This window comes from Citrus sinensis, chromosome 3 (genome assembly GCF_022201045.2).
Source record: "Citrus sinensis cultivar Valencia sweet orange chromosome 3, DVS_A1.0, whole genome shotgun sequence".
NCBI lineage: Eukaryota > Viridiplantae > Streptophyta > Magnoliopsida > Sapindales > Rutaceae > Citrus > Citrus sinensis.
In genome coordinates this window covers 20,124,264-20,147,987 of record NC_068558.1, presented here as the reverse complement: position 1 = coordinate 20,147,987, position 23,724 = coordinate 20,124,264, and the positions used below count along the sequence as shown (strand labels likewise).

At 33.3% G+C, this 23,724-nt stretch overlaps 1 protein-coding gene across 1 annotated transcript; it reads right to left on the bottom strand.

Moving 5' to 3' along the window:
• Positions 1 to 15,116: 15,116 nt before the first annotated feature.
• LOC102623742 (uncharacterized) lies at positions 15,117 to 19,895 on the bottom strand. The gene is made up of 7 exons (XM_052438208.1): positions 19,517 to 19,895; positions 17,709 to 18,523; positions 17,243 to 17,335; positions 17,051 to 17,149; positions 16,461 to 16,552; positions 15,791 to 15,850; positions 15,117 to 15,676 (listed from the first exon to the last, which is right to left on the bottom strand). The coding sequence occupies exons 2-7, from the start codon at positions 18,346 to 18,348 to the stop codon at positions 15,416 to 15,418; spliced, it is 1,245 nt and encodes a 414-aa protein (XP_052294168.1). The 5' UTR covers positions 18,349 to 18,523; positions 19,517 to 19,895; the 3' UTR covers positions 15,117 to 15,415.
• Positions 19,896 to 23,724: the final 3,829 nt, after the last annotated feature.

The following is a 23,724-nucleotide window of genomic DNA, read 5'->3' as shown; positions in this document are numbered from 1 at the left end:
TCCCAAGCGATGCTGGATGTCACAAACATCTACACATTTTTTGTTAAGAACCTGGCTCTGATACCATTTGTAACACCCTAGCCCGAACTTCGAGGGCAAATCTAACCGCAACTCACGTATGAATTTAAATGACTCTTTACAACCAATAAGAATTCAAGCCTCAAGTATATTAAACAGCATAATAGTTTAAGAATTTGGCCAAACCATCTACCATCCTTAATTCAAGTCCTTCTTCTCACACATCTAACCTCTGAAAATTAAATCACAATAAACTATAATGAGTACAAAACTCAATAAGCAAACTAGTTTTTCTAATACCAATATACATACATACACATAATGCAAATGGATGATATGTTATGATCTTTTCAAAATATAGTGAAATGAATTCATCAAAACCTTTTTGAGCTATGATCATAAACTCCAATATCCTCAAGTATCCCATTTTAAACAACCCCTAAACTCAACCTCAAATGCACTCAATATTTGTTCCCCAAAACTCAACCATCCATCTTTTCTGATTTTTAATAAATTATTACCTTATTGGAAAAATCTCAAATTTTACGGAGCATATGCTGACAGATTTTTCCAACTTAATAAGCAAACTAGTTTTTCTAATACCAATATACATACATATACATAATGCAAATAGATGATATGCCATGATCTTTTCAAAATATAGTGAAATGAATTCATTAAAACCTTTTTTTTTTTTGTTGCTTTCAAACTTTAACATTTTCTTTCAACAAAATACATATTCTGCAATGCGGCACTTTGTGCTGTGCATGGCACTTGCACTATGTGTTGAACTTCGTGACATGCCGGCCCTCGAGAGGTGGCCCCTGCATAGTTTTAAGAGGTAGCCCCCAACGCAAAATCTCATAAAGCAGAAATTGCATTTGTTAAAATCCACTTTCTCTTTCATAGAAAACTTAATGCATTTTTGTGCTTATGCTAATGAAATTCCACACATACATATACACATGTACATAATCACACTCAACACATCACATAAACACATGGGATAAACACATGGGATAAACACATGGGCAGAGACATATAAATCAATATTCGTACATATCAAAACTAGGCTTTTCACACAAATCAAACGTATATGCTCTTCATTGTGATTCATTTAAAAGTCTAGTTTACTTACCTCTTGGCATTCACACTTAACCAACGCGTATTAACATCATCAACCTAAAAATCATTAATAAAATTCTCATAAGATATAATTGAGCTATGATCATAAACTCCAATATCCTCAAGTATCCCATTTTAAACAACCCCTAAACTCAACCTCAAATGCGCTCAATATTTGTTCCCCAAAACTCAACCATCCATATTTTCTGATTTTTAATAAATTATTACCTTATTGGAAAAATCTCAAATTTTACGGAGCATATGCTGACATATTAGGAATTCATTAGTAAAAGTTTCATAGCTTAATTCCTTCAAAAACTATTGAAAATAATTTACATTTCAGGCATCATCAATTATGTTAAATAGTTTGTTGTTCTGGACATGCTTGCTTTATAAATACAATACAATTTTTTTTTTACCAAAAAATCATGAAAATTTCCAAAATTACACTAGACATATATAAAATCCCTGATCCAAATTTCATAATTTTTGAAGAAGTCTAACTGTGGTAAAAATAATTTTGTAATCAATGTTCTTCACTGAAATCCGAAATTCCAGGTTTTCATACTTGACTTCAAAAACTTTCAAAACATTATGGAAGATGTCTAGTTTAACATGCCCAAAATCAAAAATCAAAATCAATTTATACAAATTACAATGATTTTCGAAATAACACACTGTCAGCATATTTTCTGCAAAATCTCCATTAAAAATTAATAAAAACCAAGAATTAATATTTACCTCAAATCTTTTCTCAACAATATCCTATTCAAACAACGCAACTTGATCTCATGTGTTGCTCACAGCAAAACCAAGAAGAAGACTTTCTACTTCTCCTTCTCTTTTTTTTCTTTTCTTTTCTCTCTTTTCTCTCCATCTATTTTTTTTCCTCTCTATCATTTGTTTTCATCTTAGTCGATCTCTCTCTCTCTCATAATGGGAAAGACTTCTTATTCTTTTTATACTAGGGTAAAAAGATCACTAAAAAATTAAAAAGACTTAAATACCTTAGGAGAATTGGGGCATTATATTATATATAATGATTTATGTAATAATTGTCAGGTAACATTTACAGGTAACACAAGCTCAGTAATACTTTAATAGAACTGACTTCTTTCCATATAAAAAGTTCTAAACTTGTGTGTGTACATGTTTGTGTGTGTAATCAAAGATGTCAAGGAGATCAGGCACTTGTGTGAGGTGTTGTCTTGTAATATTTGTTGTAGTTTTAGTTTTAACTATATGCGGACACTGCCTTGTTTTGAAGATTTAATAAGGATATTAGTTTAGATGATAAAAAATCTTCTTGTCCTCTTTGTAATTGTCATTAACAGGTTCTTTCTCTTCTTAAGATTGTGCCGATCAAAATATACAGTGATCAACGTGAATCCATAATCAAAATATACAGGCATACCATTAGTAGTAATACATGCATTTGCAAATAGAAATAAAATAATGACATGTAATAGTCCCTTTACCAACCTTTCTTTTTCTAAGAGTTTCAGGGGATTGCTGATCATTATCTATTTGAATACTAGTGGAAGGTTTGGGCTTAGGAAAGTTATAACTACCAACTTCAGTATTGCTATAGGTATTCAACTTCACATTCATATGTTCTAGTTGAGTAGACATAATTTTGATTATCACCAGCACATGTACTGAAACCAAAGGCAGACAAAATGGATTCACGTTCTGAGGTTTGTATGTTTGTGGGGTATCCCAAAGGAACAAGGGGAGGTTTATTTTATAGTCCTCAAGATAGGAAAGTGATCGTGAGCACACATTTCACTTCCCTCGAGGAAGACTATATGAATAACTTCAAACCTAAGAGTAAGGTAATACTTGAAGAACTGTCAGGTGATCAGGTTGATGCTCAGCTTTCAATGCCTGTTACAGAACAGGAAGAACAACAACAACCAGATGATCAACACAGGATTATCCCTGAACAACCATCACTTTTAGAACCTCGTCGTAGTGAGAGGGTAACTAAGTTACCTGCGAGATACATGCTTTTGGGAGAAACCTATACGGCTATCTCAGATGAACATGTACAAGATCCCACTAGTTACAACGAAGCTCTAATAGATAGAGATGTTGAATTTTGGAAAAATGCCATGAATCAAGAAAAAAGGAATCTATGTATTCCAATAAAGTCTGGTAACTTGTAGAGGCACCAAATAGGGTAAAACCTATAGAGTGCAAGTGGATCTACAAGAGAAAAAGAGGAGTAGACGGAAGGGTGGAAACATTTAAAGTAAGATTAGTAACCAAAGGGTTTACTTAGAAAGAGGGAATCGATTATGAGGAAACATTTTCGCCGATTGATATGCTTAAATCCATCAGGATTCTGCTCTCCATTGCTGCAGTGCTAGATTATGAAATTTGGCAAATGGATGTCAAGACTGACTTTCTTAATGGGCATCTTGAAGAAAACATCTACATACAGCAACCAGATGGATTTATACAAAAAGGCCAAGAACACATGGTATGTAAGTTGCAGAGATCCATTTATGGATTGAAGCATGCATCTCGGTCATGGAACATCAGATTTGATCAAGCGATTAAATCGTTTGGATTCATTCAGAAAATTGATGAACCATGTGTGTACAAGAAAATTCAAGAAAATTTCGTAGCCTTCCTAATTCTTTATGTAGACGATATTCTCTTAATTGGAAACGATATAGGAGTATTGACTACTATAAAGAGTTGGTTAGCAAAACAATTTGATATAAAAGACCTGGGAGAGGCAAGTTATATTCTTGGTATCAAATTACTATGAGACCGGAAGAATAAAACTTTAGCCTTGTCTCAAGCGGTCTATATCGATAAGATATTGGCTAGATTTAGCATGGAAAATTTCAAGACTGGTTTATTACCATTCAGACATGGAATTGCATTCTCCAAGGATCAATCACCTAAAACATCTGAAAAGATAGAGAGAATGAGACGAGTTCCCTATGTAGAAGCTGTGGGAAGTCTCATGTATGCCATGCTTTGCACTAGGCCAGACATCTGTGTTTGCGGTAGGGATGGTTAGTAGATATCAATTTATTCCTGGACCTGAACACTGGACTGCGGCCAACCATATAATGAAGTATATGAAAAGAACTAAAAATTATATGCTTGTGTATTCTGGTGATGAACTCATTCTAGTGGGTTATCCTGATTCTGACTTTATGTCAGATAAGGATTCCAGAAAATCAACTTCCAGGTATGTGTTTACATTGGGAAGTGGAGCTATTAGTTGGAGGAGTGTGAAACAATCTTGTATCACAGACTCCACAACTAAAGCTGAATACGTGGCTGCATCCGAAGCTGTAAAAGAAGCTGTATGGCTCCGCAAGTTCCTATAAGATCTTGAGGTGGTACCTGCTGTAACTGCACCCCTTACACTATTTTGCGATAATAGTAGTGCGGTAGCTCAATCTAAGGAACCAAGGAATCACAAGAAACAAAAACATATTGAGAGGAAATATCATCTTATAAGGGATATAGTGCAGAGAGGTGATGTGGAGGTTACTCAGATTGCATCACAGCAAAACTTGGCAGATCCTTTTACTAAGGGCATACCTGGGAAACCTTTTAACTTGCACTTAGAATCCATGGGCATGCGTGAGATGCCAAATATGCTTTGAGAGCTAGTGGGAGATTGTTGGAAAAATATGCTCTTTAAAAGCATATGTGTTTATTTAATTGTAATAAACATTTTTTCTGATTAATAAAATTAATGAGGTATTTTATTCAAATATCTTAATTGCATTAATATTTTGATCAAAGTCCATTTAATCATATTATATGTATTTATGTGATCACCATGTGGATTCACAGAAGACATAAATATAAGTTATCTTATGATTAAATAAATTTAGTTCGCAGTTGATAAATAAAGTTGTGCACTTTATTTAGATATAGACTGTAATGAATTCATTAAATGATTTGTCTTAATCATGTATGAATTTATTAATGTAGTACGACTACATTGAACAGAATCACATATGAGATTTAATTAACATTGAAATGACTGTCAGACTTGTTAAATCTCATAGGCATTGATTTTACTGTAATCTTAATCTTGAGTCAATTATGATTTCATGATTGTAATTGTTATTCCATTTGAGTTACCAATGGGCACAACACATTCTTGTGGTCAAGATTACCCGGTATCTTGGTGGGAGTAATTATGAGTATTGGAGTTATGGATTAACAATATAGAATTTGTACAACACATCTCTTGATGGGTTTTCGGCGCTTGATCATAGAATTCTCTGGCCAGAGTGTGTCAACATATTTAGTATGTTGAAAATGATCATTAGAGAAAACCAGTAAGTATCAAGGAACAATATGTTATTAAATTGATTGGATAGTTGAGATATCAATTTAATTAACGATGTAGTACAAAGGATTGTGCAGTAAAGAAATCAATGTGGCTTGGGACGAATTATTATTCGAGCATACAATTATGGAAGTCAGTTCCAATCTTTTAGTGGAGTAGATTTGGAATTAAATAATTGGGCTAGTTTAATTACAGGCCTAATTATTGTAGCCACTATTGTATGTTCCCAAATGATCCCCGGGTTAGCTCATTTAATTGACTGCACCACTACTGGATTAATAAGCAAGATAACTAGCTATTTAGGTCAAAAGCCTAAATATATCATTTAGTGGGAGGCTCCATTTAATTAGCTTATGTGTAAGGGGTCTTATGTTATTTTACAAGGTGGGTCCCTTATAGAAAAAGCAAGTAACGTGAGTTTTGATTTTGGATTTTTGGAGCCTAGGGTTTTCACTAAAAGGAGATATAAAAGGCTTATTTTCTCTAAAGAAAGGAGTATAAGCCACTTTTACAGATCAGAGAAAAAGATTTTTCTCTCTATTATTGAGAGAAAAATTTTCTCGTGCTAGTTGCTTTAGTAGTGATAAAGGCGCCCACACGTTAAGTGCAGATCGAACCTGAGTCATAACTTGGAAGATCATTGGTGACAGTTCGTGATCTAACAAGCGTAGTGGTGGCGGATCGTGATCTAGGAGCCTAAATCACTTCAACAGAAAAAGCCAAATCGGATTTTCAAGGTATGATTTCTAAATTACAAATTCTTATATATTATATGAGAGCGATCTTAAAAAGATTTTATAAAAAATTTATAAACCTGATTTTTCCCCAACAGCAGCCTCTTATCCAATGGCATATCCTCTGAGATCTTAAAGTTCCGACAACATTTAGAATCTTTCTTTGGCAGGCTTTATCTGATGTTATTCCTTCTGTGATTAATTTTTTAAAAAAAGAAGTTGTAAGTGCGTGTAGAGTGTAGATTATGGTTTTTTTCCCCTTTTTTTGGCCAGATTCTAGTATGCTTGCTCATGCCCAAGGGGTCTTAGACTCTTTTTCTTCTGTGACAGCGCCTTCTAATTTTCATATATAATTGAAGGATCCCTCACCAACTATCTTGTTATCTTTGAAATTTTTGTTCAGAAATAAATGAGAAATTTATTTGTTAAAAAAAAAATAACGAAAGTCAATTAAGAAATACCCCCAAGCCCAAGTACATTTTTTGCAAATTTAGGAGGCTATCAAAATACATGGAGTGGTCACTGAAAAGGAAAGTTTAACTGTATTATGTGTTACAATCTCATTGAAATCTAAAAATATAAAAGAAAAGAATATTCTTGTGGTGCACCCGCATTAAATAGAAATTGAAATATATGCCTGTGCTGTGTGCTATCACGACTTGGGCTGTCAAATATTCAAAATGAAGCCATTGTCAATTGTACATTATTGGCAGCCAATGTTTTACAATTTTCGGTAATTATAATATTGATGATTAATGGACAAATAAAGCTAAAAAAGTAATGGTAAAAAATAGAGGTGGGTAATGGTGAACAAAGCAAAGCATTTGACTTGTTCATAACAAAGTCAGAGTGCAGCAAGACCGCTAAGGACTTCTTTTTTAAGACAGTTACGTTTGGCCTTTACTTGTATAGATATACGCATGCACTTACCTATGAAAGCCAAAGTACTAAAACATGAAAGCGTGGGTGCGTCCATTGCATGTGTATATATATATATATACACACACATACATTTTTCATATATGAGTTAATTATTTCATGACTAACGATTAACCTTTGATTCTATTCCAGAAAGGCGAGCTTAATTTTTTTAAGCTCGCCTTCAACAGAAACCCAAAAAGAAACCAAGGCAAAAAAAAAGAAAAAAACCAATATGATGATGTTCTTGGCATTTTCAAGATCATCATTGTCTCTCTTCTTTTTCGTTATATCAATATTTAGCCTCAGCTTCTGGTCTTTCTCAACCGTCGTCGAATCACATACAGCAATCGACGTTTGTGATTCAAAACATAGACCTGTTTCTTGCCCCGTCAAATGCTTTACGACGGATCCCGTTTGCGGGATGGACGGTGTTACATATTGGTGTGGCTGTGACGAGGCTCGCTGTGCAGGAGCCACAGTTGCCAAAAAGGGTTTTTGTCAAGTTGGGGATAATGGTGGCACTGCTTCTTTATCAGCCCAGGCCTTGCTTTTGGTTCATATTGTTTGGCTCATCATCATTGGCATTTCTGTCTTGTTTGGTCTCTTCTAATTCTCTTATTTAGGCCTCTCTTTATTTAGTGGGCATCGTTGTCCTTCGATTTCGTTTGTGTAAGAGACCAATTTTACAATTTTTTATTTCTTTATTTAATTTTTTATTTCTTATTGAATGTAATTATAGAACGACTAAGATCAGGAGGTTCAATTTCCATTACTGCTAAGATAGTAGGTCATTTGAGAAATCTGAATTGTCTCTTTAAAGTTCATGCTGCATTTTTTAAATCAACATGGGTGTTATTATCAATCATTTTAATTAGTAATGAACATAACATGTACATGTTAAATGATAAAACAATAGCCGTCAATTTCATGAGCAGTAGATTGGAATGGACCTACATTCTAACCATGGATGGCAATCAAAAATGGATATCTAGATTGGATAGTATCCATTCAAAATATTTTTATCATGAGTATAATTATTTTAAAAATTATTCAAATGGATATTATATGGACATAGATATTATTTGTTTATCTTGTATCCATCCATTTACTCGGAATTAAGTTTCAAAATTTCTATTTGACGAAATTAAATTGAAGAAAATTCAAAACTATTGTATTTTTTAAAAACACCCTTACCAAAGGAAAAAACCATAATACATAATTTTAAAAGTTGAATAAAAATAAATAAATTTAATAATGCTATGTGAAATCATCAGCAACACTGTTCCGGCAGCAACGCCCTCGCCGGTGGCCGCAGCAAAGCCGGTCATACGGTGATGAATTTAGAGCCATTGGAATCATCATTTCGTGATCTATGCAATGGTGGCACAAACGCCATCCAAAAGGGCGATGGAAACTTAACACCAGCATCAAATGGAGTGCTAATATGCAACGCCATGATGATCAAACTCGTTGGACGCCTATAATATTTATTCAGCTAGCGGTGCACTTCGCCGCACCACCATTCACTAGGTGACTCAAGTTTTCGCCACCTTTCTGGTGACATTTGCACCAACATCATTTAGTTTTTGACAAGAATTTAGCACATTATAGATCGTGAAATTTTGACTCTGATGGTATTGAATTTGCCATCATTTGGACACTTTCTCCATCACTGGTAATATTTTTATTGTTATGTTTTTTTTTGCAAAATAACTTTAATCAGCTTTTAAAATTAATGATTTTAGGAAACACAAATAAAAATGAATAAGAATTACTAATTGTAATACATTATTAATTAGCTTTTGCTATATTAATATGTCATATTATTTTATAATTTAGAAATACAATTTTAATGTGCATGAACATCTATCAATATCCATATCCTTGTGCATAAATTTCATGTCCATATACAATTTTAGAAAGTGGATATGGAGACATATTCATAATGGATAATTATAAATTTGCACATAAATGAATTATTAACACTAAAAAGTGTATATTTAATAAAGGATAAAATTATTATTTTTCACTTATAATGTTGATAACACTATTAATTTCACCACAATTATTAATCCCTAAACCATTTTATGAATTGTCTATTTTTGTTTGTTTTTAAATATGATTTTTGTGTTTTGTAAGTAAATCCTTAAAATTCATGATGCTTAGATCGAAAAAAAAAATGGAAGTGGAATTTGAATTCCGGAGACTCAAAAGTCATCGGACCTTTGATCTAACATTAATTCTAAATGGCTAAGATCATACCACGTGTCTGAGCTTACGTGTATCTCATCGCACTAGATTTAACACTCATTAATATAGTAGTTCAACCACCTTGACAAAAGATGCAGTGGAGGGTCCTAATTTGACTATATTTGTAGTCATTAATTATATTGAATCCAACGTTCCATATAGCTGCAATTTTAGACCCTTGGATTGTATTAGCAAAGCTCATCAAAAAGTTGTAGTTGCAAGCTTACCAAAAATATCATGTAAATACCCACACTTGATCAGCTCAAAATTTGCCTATATAAAGGTAAGAGATCTCACAAATTTAGAGTAGAATTTTGTGGTGGAATTTAAAGGTGAGATTTATGGAGAAATTTGGTGTTAGCTAGAATGAAATTTTCAATCTGATGGTATGGAATTTGCCATCATTTGGCCACTTTCTCCATCGCTGGTGATATTTTTATTGTTATGCTTTTTTTGCAAAATAACTTTAATCAGCTTTTAAAATTAATGATTTTAGGAAACACAAATAAAAATGAACAAGAATTACTAATTGTAATACATTATTAATTAGCTTTTGCTATATTAATATGTCATATTATTTTATAATTTAGAAATACAATTTTAACGTACATGAACATCTATCAATATCCATATCCTTGTGCATAAATTTCATGTCCATATACAATTTTAGAAAGTGGATATGGAGACATATTCATAATGGATAATTATAGATTTGCACATAAGTGAATGATTAACACTAAAAAGTGTATATATATTTTTTTGAATGGAAAGTAAAACCTTTCATTGAATTACAACACATCAATTACAGAATGGATTTCTACTGGTATTGAGTCTAACCAGACAGCACTAGTTTTTCCTTGTAAGCCTATGGGCATGAGCATTACAGGTTCTGGGAACATGCTGGATTGTACATTTCTAGAGCTCTTTGCTCTGCTTTTGAATCTCAGCAATCACCCAAAAAAATTTTGTTCTGCTACCCTTTGTGTTGTTTATCAATTCTACCACCTCCAAGCAGTCGAACTCTACAATCAGACATGATACACTTGCTTCTCCTGCTACCTGGAAGCCCCATTGAATAGCCTCAGCTTCTGCATAACTAACCCCCCTTTTAAAGAAGAGATCTAAACCCCAGCTGCAACCACCTTGGCCTCTGAATTTCTTATCATAGCTCCCAATCCTACCATTTGGTCGTTGCTATTAATGGCTGCATCCACATTTATCTTAAAACAGTTCACAGGAGGAGGGGACCAATGCTGCAGCTTCTCCTTTCTGGAAGTATCAATAAGGGATTTGTCTGATGCCCTTACTCTCTAATAGGCAGCCACAATTGATTCAGCTTTTGCTGCTGCAACTTTTGGCTCCACCCTCTTATATTCAAAGATGAATTTGTTTCTTGAGAACCACACTACCCAGCAATAAGCTACCCACAGTTCAAGCTCAGCTCTCGTTAGATTTTTAGCCAACTCTTGGAATATATTGAGCATGTCCTGAGATTGAGCATCAACATTTTGGTGAGGGGACAGGCCTTAGGACCAAACTCTTTTAGCTGCCTTACAGTCCAAAAGAGCATGAGTAATGGTTTCAGCACTCCTCTTGCACCTTTGGCAGATTGGTTCCTATAGAATTTTCCTTTTCCAGAGCTTTCCTGCAGTGGGCAAGAGTGTATATTTAATAAAGGTTAAAATTATTGTTTTTCACTTATAATGTTGATAACACTATTAATTTCACCACAATTATTAATCCCTAAACCATTTTATGAATTGTCTATTTTTGTTCGTTTTTAAATATGATTTTTGTGTTTTGTAATTAAATCCTTAAATTCACGATGCTTAGATCGAAAAAATGGAAGTGGAATTTGAATTTCGGAGACTCGAAAGTCATCGGACCTTTGATCTAACATTAATTCTAAATGGCTGAGATCATTCCACGTATCTGAGCTCGCGTGTATCTCATCACACTAGATTTAACACACTTTAATCTAGTAGTTCAACCACCTTGACAAAAGATGCAATGGAGGGTCCTGATTTGACTTTATTTGTAGTCATTAATTATAATCAATCCAATGTTCCATATAGTTGCAATTTTAGACCCTTAGATTGTATTAGTAAAGCTCGGCTAAAAGTTGTGGTTGCAAGGTTACCAAAAATATCATGTAAATACCCTCACTTGATCCGCTCAAAATTTACCTATATAAAGGCAAGAGATCTCACAAATTGGGAGTAGAATTTTGGGGTGGATTTTAAAGGTGAGAAATATAGAGAAATTTGGTGTAAAGCTAGAATGAATTTTAGGAAAAAGTGTAGTTAGTTATAAGAGATTTTTTTTTTCCCTTCTCTTTTGTTTTCAGTTTTCTTGTATTATACTTTCACAAATTTATTAAATAAAATGAGTGTTTTACTTGCCAATATAAGTGATTAATTTTCTAAGTTAAGCTAAAGGATAAAGTTTAAGGATTCAAATTTTGAAATTAATTGCTTTCTTAAGTGAGTTTTAAGTTTATTGTTTTAATTACATGTTTAGAAGTTGTATTTTCTACCGATTATTTTTATTTTATCTTAATTTATAGATCTAGATTGCCTTGGATCTATGTAGATATTTAGATCTAATGTTGACATACCAATACGATAGTGGGAAAACTCCAATATGCCTATGTACATTATGTGCTTAACCCCTACCTTTAATAGATGGTTAATTAAGAACTATGTTACATAAATTTCAAACTAGTAAAAAGTGCAAAATATAAATATGAGAGAGTATTATGACCATAATTTGAATTCTAAGACCAGATCCCATAACCTTAGCACTCGTTATATTTAGAATAATCCTTCTTAACTTGTTTTTCTACAATATTTTCATTTAATAATTAATAACCAAAGTTTTATGTAATTTGAGCTTGGACCCACCGGGTCATTTTACAAATAAGCACTCTTATACTTAGAAGTAATCAACCACTTTTGAGTTCTGTCAATGGAATATCTAGTTGAACATTTGCTTTCTAACATTGTTCGATGAATAATGATTTTCAAACTTGTGTCTAAGTTTTACTTTTGTTGATTTATGTGTACAAAACTTTGATTTGTCTTAATAATTTTTTTTGAAGTAATAACCATAATTTTGGAAGGTAATTTTTTGGCTAGCCCACTAAGTGTGTATTACTTGTAAGTAAGGATTCAATGCTAAACTGATCTTTTACTAAGCATTGAATTGTAATATAAATGAAATATGATAAATATGAAAACATAAATCTTAATCGTTAATTAAGTACTCAACAAGAACTTAGCTTATCATTAAATCATAATCCATTACTTGTAGCCTTATTTAATGATGTCTTGGTAGACGTGTATTTGGTTGATATTATGAGAAGAAAAATTATCTTTGCATCACCTTTCTTTTATCATATATACTTTTAACCACTATAAAATTTTGATATGTACTTTGCACTACTTTAGTTTTTAAACTTGTATCAATTAACAATTTTGACACTAAAAATAATCATTTTATCCCTAAATGAATTAAAAGACTATTTTATCCTATAAAATTTTGAAAAATAAAAAAATAAGTATAAGGATACCCCAAAATTCAATAAAACAAATAAATCTCAAAATCTAAGATGATAATTTTTAAATGAAATTATAATTATAAAAAATAACATCTTGTAATTATAATTTTATTTGATTTTTGTAATTAATTTAAGTATAAGGAAGTTTGCAAAAATTAACATAAAGAGAAAAGTTTCGAATAATTATTGTAAACTTCCCTATAATTAATATTAGCAAACTTCCCCATACAAATTAAATGAAATTATGATTTTAAAAAATGAATATGATAATTTTAAATGAAATTATAATTATAAAAAATTAACTTGTTGGATTTAAGATTTATTTCTTTTATTAAACTCAGGGATATTCTTATAATTATAGTTTTTTAATTTTTTTTAATTTGGTAGAATAAAATGGTCTTTTAATTCATTTAGGGATAAAATTGTTATTTTTTAGTGTTAAAGTGGTTGATTGATAAAAACTATAAAACAAATATAGTGCAAAGTTCATGTCAAAATTTTGTATTGATTAGATATACATATGACAAAGAAAGGTGATATAAGGATAACTTCCCTTATGAAAAACATAAAATGATTGATTGATAATTAATTCAAATAAATGAATATCTACACCAAAATAGTTGTATGCTACTATAATAACAAAATTTTCATTATCAATCCCAAATTTTTCTATACACTTTTTAATTTTAGGTTCCATGTGTTGGAATTATATGGGTATTTTAAAATAATTATGTCTCACATTAGAGGAAAGTGAGAACAATTATTTTTATACTTGATTTGAAATTAGTCATTTAGAGTTGAATAAGTTAAATATACACATTATTTGGATTATTCAAGTTAAATTAAATTATGAGACACGTAAATGACCAAATTAAAATAAGGAATGCAACTAATTCAAATTAGATTAGGAAAAGACCTATAGGGTTTTTCCATATAAAATTGAATAAGAATTTGATTTATAATTTTATTTTGAGTAAGCCATCCAAAATGGATAAATTACGAAACTACTTTACCATAAATAGACCTCTTTAAAAACTATAAAATTTTTGCAATGTCTAGTTTATTTTTAGAAATGTTTATGATTTTTCGACCAAAAAAAATATTGTTTTGACTTTATGAAGTCAGTAAGGTTAAAGCAAACAATTGTTTAATATGTTTTATGATGTCTAACACGAAAATTGTTTTTAATAGTTTTAGATGGAACTAAGTTACGAAAATTTATTATTAAAACCTTACAAGTTAGCATACTCTTTGTAAGAATAGAGATTTTTCTGACGAAAGAATAATTTATTAAAACCAGAGACTAAAGATTGTTCTGTTGTAAAATTGATGTTATTATTTTTAAGTCTTGAAAATATAATATGATTGTTAGAATTGAGAAAATATATCAATAATGAGAATAGAAGAGTCAAGGAATTAAATGACAAGACAAATTTATTTGAGAATTATTCTCCTCGTAGCAAGAAGAAGAATAATAGTCTCAATAATTATTTCATTCCCATTATTAAAAGGAAAGAAAATTAATTGTGTTTTATTTAGAAAACTTGGGCATTATGTTAGCTGCTATGTAAGGCAACATAAAAATTAAGGTTAGAGGAATGGGGATAACAAAATACTCCTAAGGCCAACTTAGCTGAAGGAAGTGATTTATTTATTGTGATTGTCTTCAAGATGAACATGGTTGATTTAGTAAGGGAAGTAGAAGAACATGTCCTTGGTAATTGATGGTCCATATCAGTCTTAGGCAAGGGAAAAATCCTTCTCAGTTGCAAGTTCTTTATTTCCGGGTACAACATCAAGGTCCGATAACTATGTTACTATTCTAGAGCCGTTATCATCTTCATTGAGTTTGTTGATTAATATCGCTGTTTCAACTCATTTTCGACTGTAATAATTAAAAAAAAAAAAGGGACACATTTCCATCACCATGTCTAAAATTAAGTTATGAGCTCTTATATGTAAAGAGCTACTTGTTTGTAGTAAGATCATTTTTCTGATAAGTAAAAAGCAATAAACAAACGATAAGTCCAAAATAACCATCATCATTCTGTGCTTTTCACAAAATGTGGAGTACAGTACGCATACCTCCGCAATACTAGTGGGAGTGAATTATATCTAAATTCCCAGTGAACTTCAAATTATAATAATATATCTATGAATTGTAAGAATTCTAAAATAAATAAATAAATAAAAACCAACATGACATTCTGGACAAACTGATCTTATACAATTATAGAAGAAGACAAGACACTAGTTTTAAATCATTATCAGTGAACTGAAATTTTCAAATCTCTTGCTCTCAATTGGCTTTTCTATTACCAAAAACAGATCCACAGAACTCCCAGTTAAAATGAAACTATGAAAGCTACAGTTGTTTAAACTTTAAGCTTTCATCTGTTAAGAATTTTCGAACTTATAGCTAGAGTTCAATAAGCCAGTAACATAATCCAATTCGCTTAAATGTAAGAGTTAATACTATTCTCTTTTTCTGGGGTTCTGAAGTGAAAACCCAGGTTTGCCAATACTACCCACATCAATTGTTTCGGCAGATGGGGAGTTATCATCCCCAGGTTCTCCAGTGGGAGCATCACCCTTTCCCTCTAAAATACCTGGTGAAGAGCTTTCAAGAGAACCCTCACGAGATGCATTACTGACTAGGCTTTTGTACATTGTGAGGGCTTGAGCTATCATGTTAGCAGGACTGGAAGCAGAACTCGGAAGCAACAATGTATTACCCTGATAGAACAATGAAAAAGAAAGGAATGTTGAAGAACAAATTATCATAGAATTCCAGTAAACCAGTTGCATACTAATACTGGCAAGAGATAATGGATAGTTTAGTTCTTTTACCTCCTTAGCAATATTACCAAAAGCTTGGATATATTGTTCAGCAACTCTCAAACTTGCTGCCTGTGAATCACACAGTAATATTGAGTTCAATGCAAAATTATATATACTCATAGTACATTGGTACAATAATTATGCAAAAACAAAACAGAATATAATCAATCTCCAATAAACTAATATTTCAAAATTTCACTTGAAAGAACATTGATTTTCAAAAAAAAAAAAAAATATTCAAAGCAGGGAGTCATCCCGATGCGAACTTCAGTTACCAAGACAAGAGTAAATCAGACCAAAATCATGCTAGTGCCAAACAGATCTAAAAGAACCAATCAGTTTACAAGACTAACAACTAGCTAGAAGAGCAGATTTCACATTTATGACAAATAATTGTTACATGTGCATTTTAACAGCAGAATTATTAGAATTGTGGCGTTTACACCCATCAACTCCAAATTAGCCCAAAAAGGAAACGACTACTGCAATCTAAGTGGAGTTTGGAGTCAAACGTTACAAAACAGTTTCTTATTATCAGAACTCACACCACAAAATAAAACCTCTGATACCTCAAAATTTCACATATGCAACCAAAGTTTCTATTTCTATTCTACTCATTAAGCAGTCAAACATGAAAACAACATTACCAAAAATGAAATCAAGAGACTGAAAACCTTACCTCTAATCCCCCATTTTCCTTTAGAGCTTGTGATACCATGGCTAGACCTTTGGCAGTTGCCTGAGCTTTAGCAATTATAGCTTCAGCTTCACCTGATAATGATGCATAGGAGAATTTAAGATGTCATGAAGAGAAGTGATAAAACCACTTCACCTGATAATGATGCACAGGAGAATTTAAGATGTCATGAAGAGAAGTGATAAAACCACAACAGTATAAGAGGATCAAAGTTCGCACACTATTTCCCAAATCAATTTGTGTTACTACATTAGAATACTTTATGGTCAACAGACCATAAACAGTTATTATAAATGAAGTGCTCCAAGAGTAGATGGCAGTAAGACATTAAACTTTACAAGAGAATATGAACAAGTTACATCAATTAAAATTAATTTCATCCTATGAGCAATTTCCCACATTCAGGTACATTTAGCAACTTGCAACATCTATTATTATGTAAAATCCTTCGCCCACTGACAGCAGGTTTTCAGTGCAGTAAATCAGATCCATCTTGAATTAGCAATAGCATAATCCCATGTTAGGTGTCGTTAACATATGACAAGCTAAGTTTAGAACATAACAGAACCAACCTTGTGCCCTGTTCACCTGATCCATCTTTGCAGCTTCTGATTCTAAGATGACTGAGGTTTTCTTACCATCAGCAATATTAATGTGGGCCTGTCTTTCTCCTGTTAGATAGCAAGAGTAATCATAAGCAAGTATACAAAAAGGTTGCAAGATTGACTCTGTAGATTAATAAAACCATAAACAAACTAGATTACCTTCAGATTCAAGAATTTGAGCTCTCTTTTTTCGCTCAGCTTCAGCCTGCATCTCCATAGCTGCCCTTACTCCGCGAGGTGGAGATATATCCCCTGGAGAAAGAAAAGGCCAGTCAATTGTATTATTAGAGTTGAAAATTGTAAGGGTAAAACCAGGACATGTATCATCCATTCTCTAGCTAATGTGGGATAACTCGTCTACTCAACAATCCCCTCATTTGAAACCCCCACCAGTGGAGACAAAAGTCACAAAACCCCCACCGGTGGAGAGGCAACAACAATACTTTGGACGTTGAGTCTGCCACATACCGTTCCTGATACCACTTGTCAGGGGGTGAACTTAGGATATCCACATATCCAAACAAAAAGACTACTACCCATGCTACATTTAAGCTGTACCATCCATTTTCTAGCCAAACACTCGAGCTACTCAACAAAATAAACAGAGTAACTCATACTCACTCACTTATTTCATAACGGAGGCACTGGAGACCCCAATCTCTAGCAGCAACATTGATGGCCTCCACAATCTTCTCATTGAGAGTGTCTCTTTCCTCAAAAGTCTTGTCAAGGGTAATCTTACCAAGCTCACTACGCATGGTAGTCTGAGCAAGTTGAATAACAGCATAAATAGGATTCTCAACGCCATAAGAAGCGAGCTTCGGGTCAACGATTTTGACATATAGCACTCCATCAATCAAAATGCTAACATTGTCCTTCGTAATAGCCGACTGGTCAGGTATCGGAATGGCCTCTTCCTTGAGTGAATGCACGTACGCAATTCGATCCACAAATGGAATCAAGAAATGAATTCCCGATGGGAGAGTCTTCACGTACTTACCGAATCGCTCGATGACGAAAGCCTTTTTCTCGGGCACAATTCGGATACCCCAATTAACCGGTGGGATAATATCGTAGTTGGTGCTGGAATCTCCGCGGCCTGAGCGGAGGTAACGAACGGATGTGGTGAAGACAGGTAGCGGAGGGTGATTGGACTGAGGCCTGGGAATCAAAGAAGAGATGTCACTGCAGCCGAGAACCTTAATTTTATTAGATGATTGCTGCACATATCGGAGCGATTTCAACGCCGAATTAGCTTTCCACATGTTCTCGTTTGATGAGCAAATACAAATGAACTGAGGACTTAGCAAAGCCCTAGATAAACCTCCGGTCCTCTCCCACAAAACTGTTGATCCTTTTCATCCTTGCATGGGCCGGACCTCCGATGTCCATCGGGCCATTTTCATTTTATTTTCTCGAGCCGAGCTCTTGACACTCACCCTATTCAAGTATTCATAAAAGGGCTGTGATATTTGACATCTCATTATATCTCGCTAACCTCCAATAATTATTTTTATGTTAATAGTTATTTTTTCTCATATGAAATAACTTAAAAGAGTAAATACTTTTTAAATGCACTCACGTGATATTTTTTATTTATATCTAATTTATCTAATCTAATTTCTTAAACTCTAATTTCATTTTAACTTTTTAGATTATTTTATCTTCTCAAATATTGTATACTCTACTTTTGTAATTATGAAAGAAATTAATTTACACTACTTAATAGAGAATGATGAAGATGTAACAAATTTTTTTTATGGTTATGGGAATGATGGACAAAACCTTTAAAAAGAAATAGAGAGATTATAGTAATTTTGAGATTTTTTTAAATAGATTCATAAATTTTATATGATGAGTGATTAGAAAAAGATAAAAATTATAATAAAAGTATATTTGGGATTAAGTAGGGTATGTTAAGAGATAAAAATTAATTTAAATTTTTTAATATAGTCAACTGAAAAATAGGGTCTAGTGACCAGTGAGATATAATAAATGATCAATTATCACCACCCTTCCTAAGAATAACCTATTTAAATAATTTAGAGTTCATTTTAAGTTTAACACCACCACAATTATTTCAAAACTACCTTATAATTTCTCAATACTGGGGAGTCAACCCCAGCAAATCACGCGCTCCTTTGGTGGTGTTGGCCAGTTAATGTTTGACACGTGGTGGACACTTTACATTTTATTTTATTTTTTTCTTTCTAAGGTAAAATTTTATTTCCCTCTCTTTATCGCACCCTCTAGTTTATTAACGTCTGAGATTAGCAATCGTGACAGGATGGGTCAGGATTTACCGATCCTAATCCTACCCTAATTGATAATTGACATAAAAAATATCCCAAGTTCCATCCAAAAAATAAATTAAGATAAAAATATCTTTTTCCAAATAATAAATCAGGATAAATTTGAATCTTAAATTCTCACCAGCAAAATAAATCACGACAAAATTTTGTACCCAATTCTATCGCCAATGGACTGGAATCCCGATTTCAGATCAAGACTCCGGAAATTCTGCCAACCCTATTAACGTCCTTCAATGACTTGTGACGAACAGCTTTGATAGCTTGCCGCTGCCGGGTTCGGTCAAATAGGTGCGGATTCTTCGGAGCCTGAAAGGTGGTTTTAGGCTTGAAAGATACAGTTAATAGAGAGGCAAAATAGTAAATTAGAATGAAAAATAACACCACCCTTTTTATTTTTTGGTCCACCTGAGTCAAAGATGAAAAATTAGTATGAGAAAGCAGTGGAGTTGCAGAGAACGAGAATGATGGTGTGGAGGAGGTGGGAAACCAGTGTGTAATGTGTTCCTGAAGGGATGAAAAAGGAATAACAAGTTGATGCTCCAGTAAAATAATTGCCACGTGGCCGCCAGATGGAACAAATAATTGGCCAAGACCACTGTCAACCAGTGACCTGTTAGTGTTGTTGTAACAAACATGTTCCTGTGTTTTATTGAAAGGGAATTGAAATTTTAATCTAGTTTAAAATCATAAACATTGTGAAGGGGTTTTACAAGGACTTCAGAAGTGTCAAAAGCCTGACTCTATTTTCTATTTTTGGTCAAATGACATTATAATATAGGTGAAAAATTAAGTCTTTGAAAGTTGAGTCAATTCACTTATAAAAATTAGTCCTGACAGATCTTTGATAGCGATTTTATTTTATTTTTCAATTAAGTTACTAATAAATCAACATTGAATTTACTTTGTTTTCACTAGCTTTTTGTCTATTTTTTTTTTTTCCTAATATCATACTCATTCACATAAGATATGAAGATATGAATATATATATATTTATAGTAGTTTTTTTGTCAGGAATTTTAAAGTACGGAAAAGTCTGAAAAAATTTTAAAACCGCACGATTTTAAAGACTTACAGTTTTAAGTCTTTAAAACTATGCGGTTTTAAAACTTTCTCGTACTTTAAAATTCTAGATTGGAACATTTATATATATATATATTCACGCACACACATGTATTATATTGCATTTTTTTTCTACCAAATTTGAAAGGAACATTATATTTATACATATGAAGATCATCCCAATATAATATGTGATCTCATTCACTTTAGCAGCTCAGGGAGGTCTCTTTTCAGATCTAGAAACTCTACAAGTTCATCCATACAAGGCCTACCTTTTGTCTCATTTAGTGTACAAAGCAATCCAATTTCCAGGACTCTAGTGGCTTGTTCCAAGTTAATCTTTGTCATTGCACTCATGCATTCTCCATGCAAAATCTAACAAATCCTTCCCTTCTTCAGTACTTACCTGTCCGTCTTCTAATCTTTTCCTCCCTGAAACCACTTCCAACACGAATACACCAAATTCAAACACATCAGCTTTTGGACTCATTGCTCCCTCGAACCGTCTTGACTCATAGGAAGAAAGCACAAATCCGTAATCACCCAAAAGAGATCGGAAGCTAACATCAAGAAAAACACTAGTTGTTTTCATGTTCTTGTGAGGTAGTCCTTTAGAATGAAGAAAACTCAGCGCTTTTGCAACATCTTTAACAATCTTTAACCGCCGACTCCAAGGAAGAACCCCAACTCCAAAGAGCCATTTATCACGACTTCCATTTGGGTAAAACTCATAAACAACCATAGTTTGGTGGTTCTCACAACACCATCCTCTGATAGGTACCAAATTCGGGTGACGAACACGGCTTATGGAACTATTTCCTTGAGCAACCGTCGCTTGTCTAACACTTGTTGTGAGCTCAGAAACTGAGCAGAAAATCGCTTGACAGCAACTGGCTGGCAGCCATTTGGAAGCTTGCCCCTATAATAAACACCTCTGTAATCACTACCAAGACATTCTAACTCGCTGAATGCTCTAGTTGCTGCTGAAATTGTTGGGAAAATATGCTCTTTAAAAGCATATGTGTTTATTTAATTGTAATAAATAATTTTTCTGATTAATAAAATAAATGAGGTATTTTATTCAAATATCTTAATTGCATTAATATTTGTATTAAAGTCCATTTAATCATATTATATGTATTTATGTGATCACCATGTGGATTCACAGAAGACATAAATACAAGTTATCTTATGATTAAATAAATTTAGTTCGCAGTTGATAAATAAAGTTGGGCACTTTATTTAGGTATAGACTGTAATAAATTCATTGAATGATTTATCTTAATCATGTATGAATTTATTGATGTAGTACGACTACATTGAACAGGATCACATATGAGATTTAATTAACTTTGTAATAACTGTCAGACTTATTAAATCTCATAGGCGTTGATTTTACTGTAATCTTAATCTTGAGTTAATTATGATTTCATGATTGCGATTGTTATTTCATTTGAGTTACCAATGGGCACGACACATCCTTGTGGTCAAGATTACCCGGTATCTTGGTGGGAGCAATTATGAGTATTGGAGTTATGGATTAACAATATAGAATTTGTACAACACATCTCTTGATAGGTTTTCGGTACTTGATCATAGAATTCTCTGGCCAGAGTGTGTCAACATATTTAGTATGTTGAAAATGATCATTAGAGAAAACCAGTAAGGATCAAGGAATAAGATGTTATTAAATTGATTGGACAGTTGAGATATCAATTTAATTAACGATGTGGTACAAAGGATTGTGCAGTAAAGAAATCAATGTGGCTTGGGACGAATTATTATTCGAGCATACAATTATGGAAGTCAGTTCCAATCTTTTAGTGGAGTAGATTTGGAATTAAATAATTGGGCTAGTTTAATTACATGCCTAATTATTGTAGCCACTATTGTATGTTTCCAAATGATCCCCGGGTTAGCTCATTTAATTGACTGCACCACTACTGGACTAATAAGCAAGATAACTAGCTATTTGGGTCAAAAGCCTAAATATATCATTTAGTGGGAGGCTCCATTTAATAAGCTTATGTATAAGGGGCCTTATGTTATTTTACATGGTGGGTCCCCTATTAAATGAAAAGTAACGTGAGTTTTATTTTGGGCATTATTTGGAGCCTAGGGTTTTCACTAAAGGGAGATATATAAGGCTTATTTTTCTCAACAGAAAAAAAACAAGAAGCCACTTTATACAGATCAGAGAAAAAGATTTTTCTCTCCATTGTTGAGAGAAAAATTTTCTCGTGCTAGTTGCTTTGGTAGTGATAAAGGCGCCCACACGTCAAGTGCAGATCGAACCTGAGTCATAACCTGGAAGATCATTGGAGACAGTTCGTGATCTAACAAGCGTGGTGGTGACGGATCGTGATCTAACAGGAGTGGTGGTGGCGGATCGTGATCTAGGAGCCTAAATCACTTCAACGGAAAAAATCCAAATTGGATTTCTAAGGTATGATTTCTAGAATACGTATTCTTATATATTATATGAGAGCGGTCCTTAAAAAGGTTTTATAAAATTTAAAAACCGGATTTTTCCCCAACAATTGGTATCAGAGCCATCTCATATTAATATATAAGAATTTCGTATGAAATCATTCTTGAAATTTATGTATTAGAGTGGCACAATTTATTCAGATATATATTAATTGTTTAATATATGAATAAAGCATGTTTTGTTTTGTCTTAATTCATGGTTAGATTTTCCGTTGTATTTTTTCTTTGGATCTGTAACAAGAGGGGTGATTTTTTATTATCATGTTTCTCTCTTGATTTATTTTACTGTTATAGAATTTTTGTAAGCCAAAAATTGGCCTAAGAAATTTGTAAATTAATTACTGGAAAATTGCGGAAACTTGCTGGAAACTGCGGCAACGAACCAGAGTAGCAGCACGCGGCCAGCAGCACGCGCTGTGCGCGCGGCCCAGAAGCACTCGCTACCAGCAGCGCGCGCTGCGAGCGCAGCCCAGCAGCACACGCTGCCAGGCGCTGCACACACAGCAGCTGCAGCGCGCGAGCAGCAGCTGCAGCGCCCAAGCAGCAGCGCGAACGTGGGCTTGAGGCGCGCGAGTGAAGGCAGCTGGCGTAGCGTTTTGGTTGGCGTCTTTCCGGCGTTGATGAGGGCTGTCCGGCGTGGAAACAGTGAACAGCGGCTAGGTTTTTGGAGATGGCGGCTGGGAAAGAGAGAAAGAAAAATATGGATTTAGGGTTTCATGGTTTCTATCATGGAGGTCCCTATGGTTCCATAAGTTTTCATTTGGGCAGAAATTTTTAATT

What these genes read in the sequence shown, in the direction of transcription:
- LOC102623742 (XM_052438208.1), bottom strand. Translation starts at nt 18,348, where the DNA reads ATGTGGAAAGCTAATTCGGCGTTGAAATCGCTCCGATATGTGCAGCAA. An exon ending in TCAAATTCTTGAATCTGAAG is followed by an intron (nt 17,150 to 17,242) that starts GTAATCTAGTTT and finishes GCTATCTAACAG; the next exon opens with GAGAAAGACAGGCCCACATT. An exon ending in AGGAAAATGGGGGATTAGAG is followed by an intron (nt 15,851 to 16,460) that starts GTAAGGTTTTCA and finishes TGTGATTCACAG; the next exon opens with GCAGCAAGTTTGAGAGTTGC.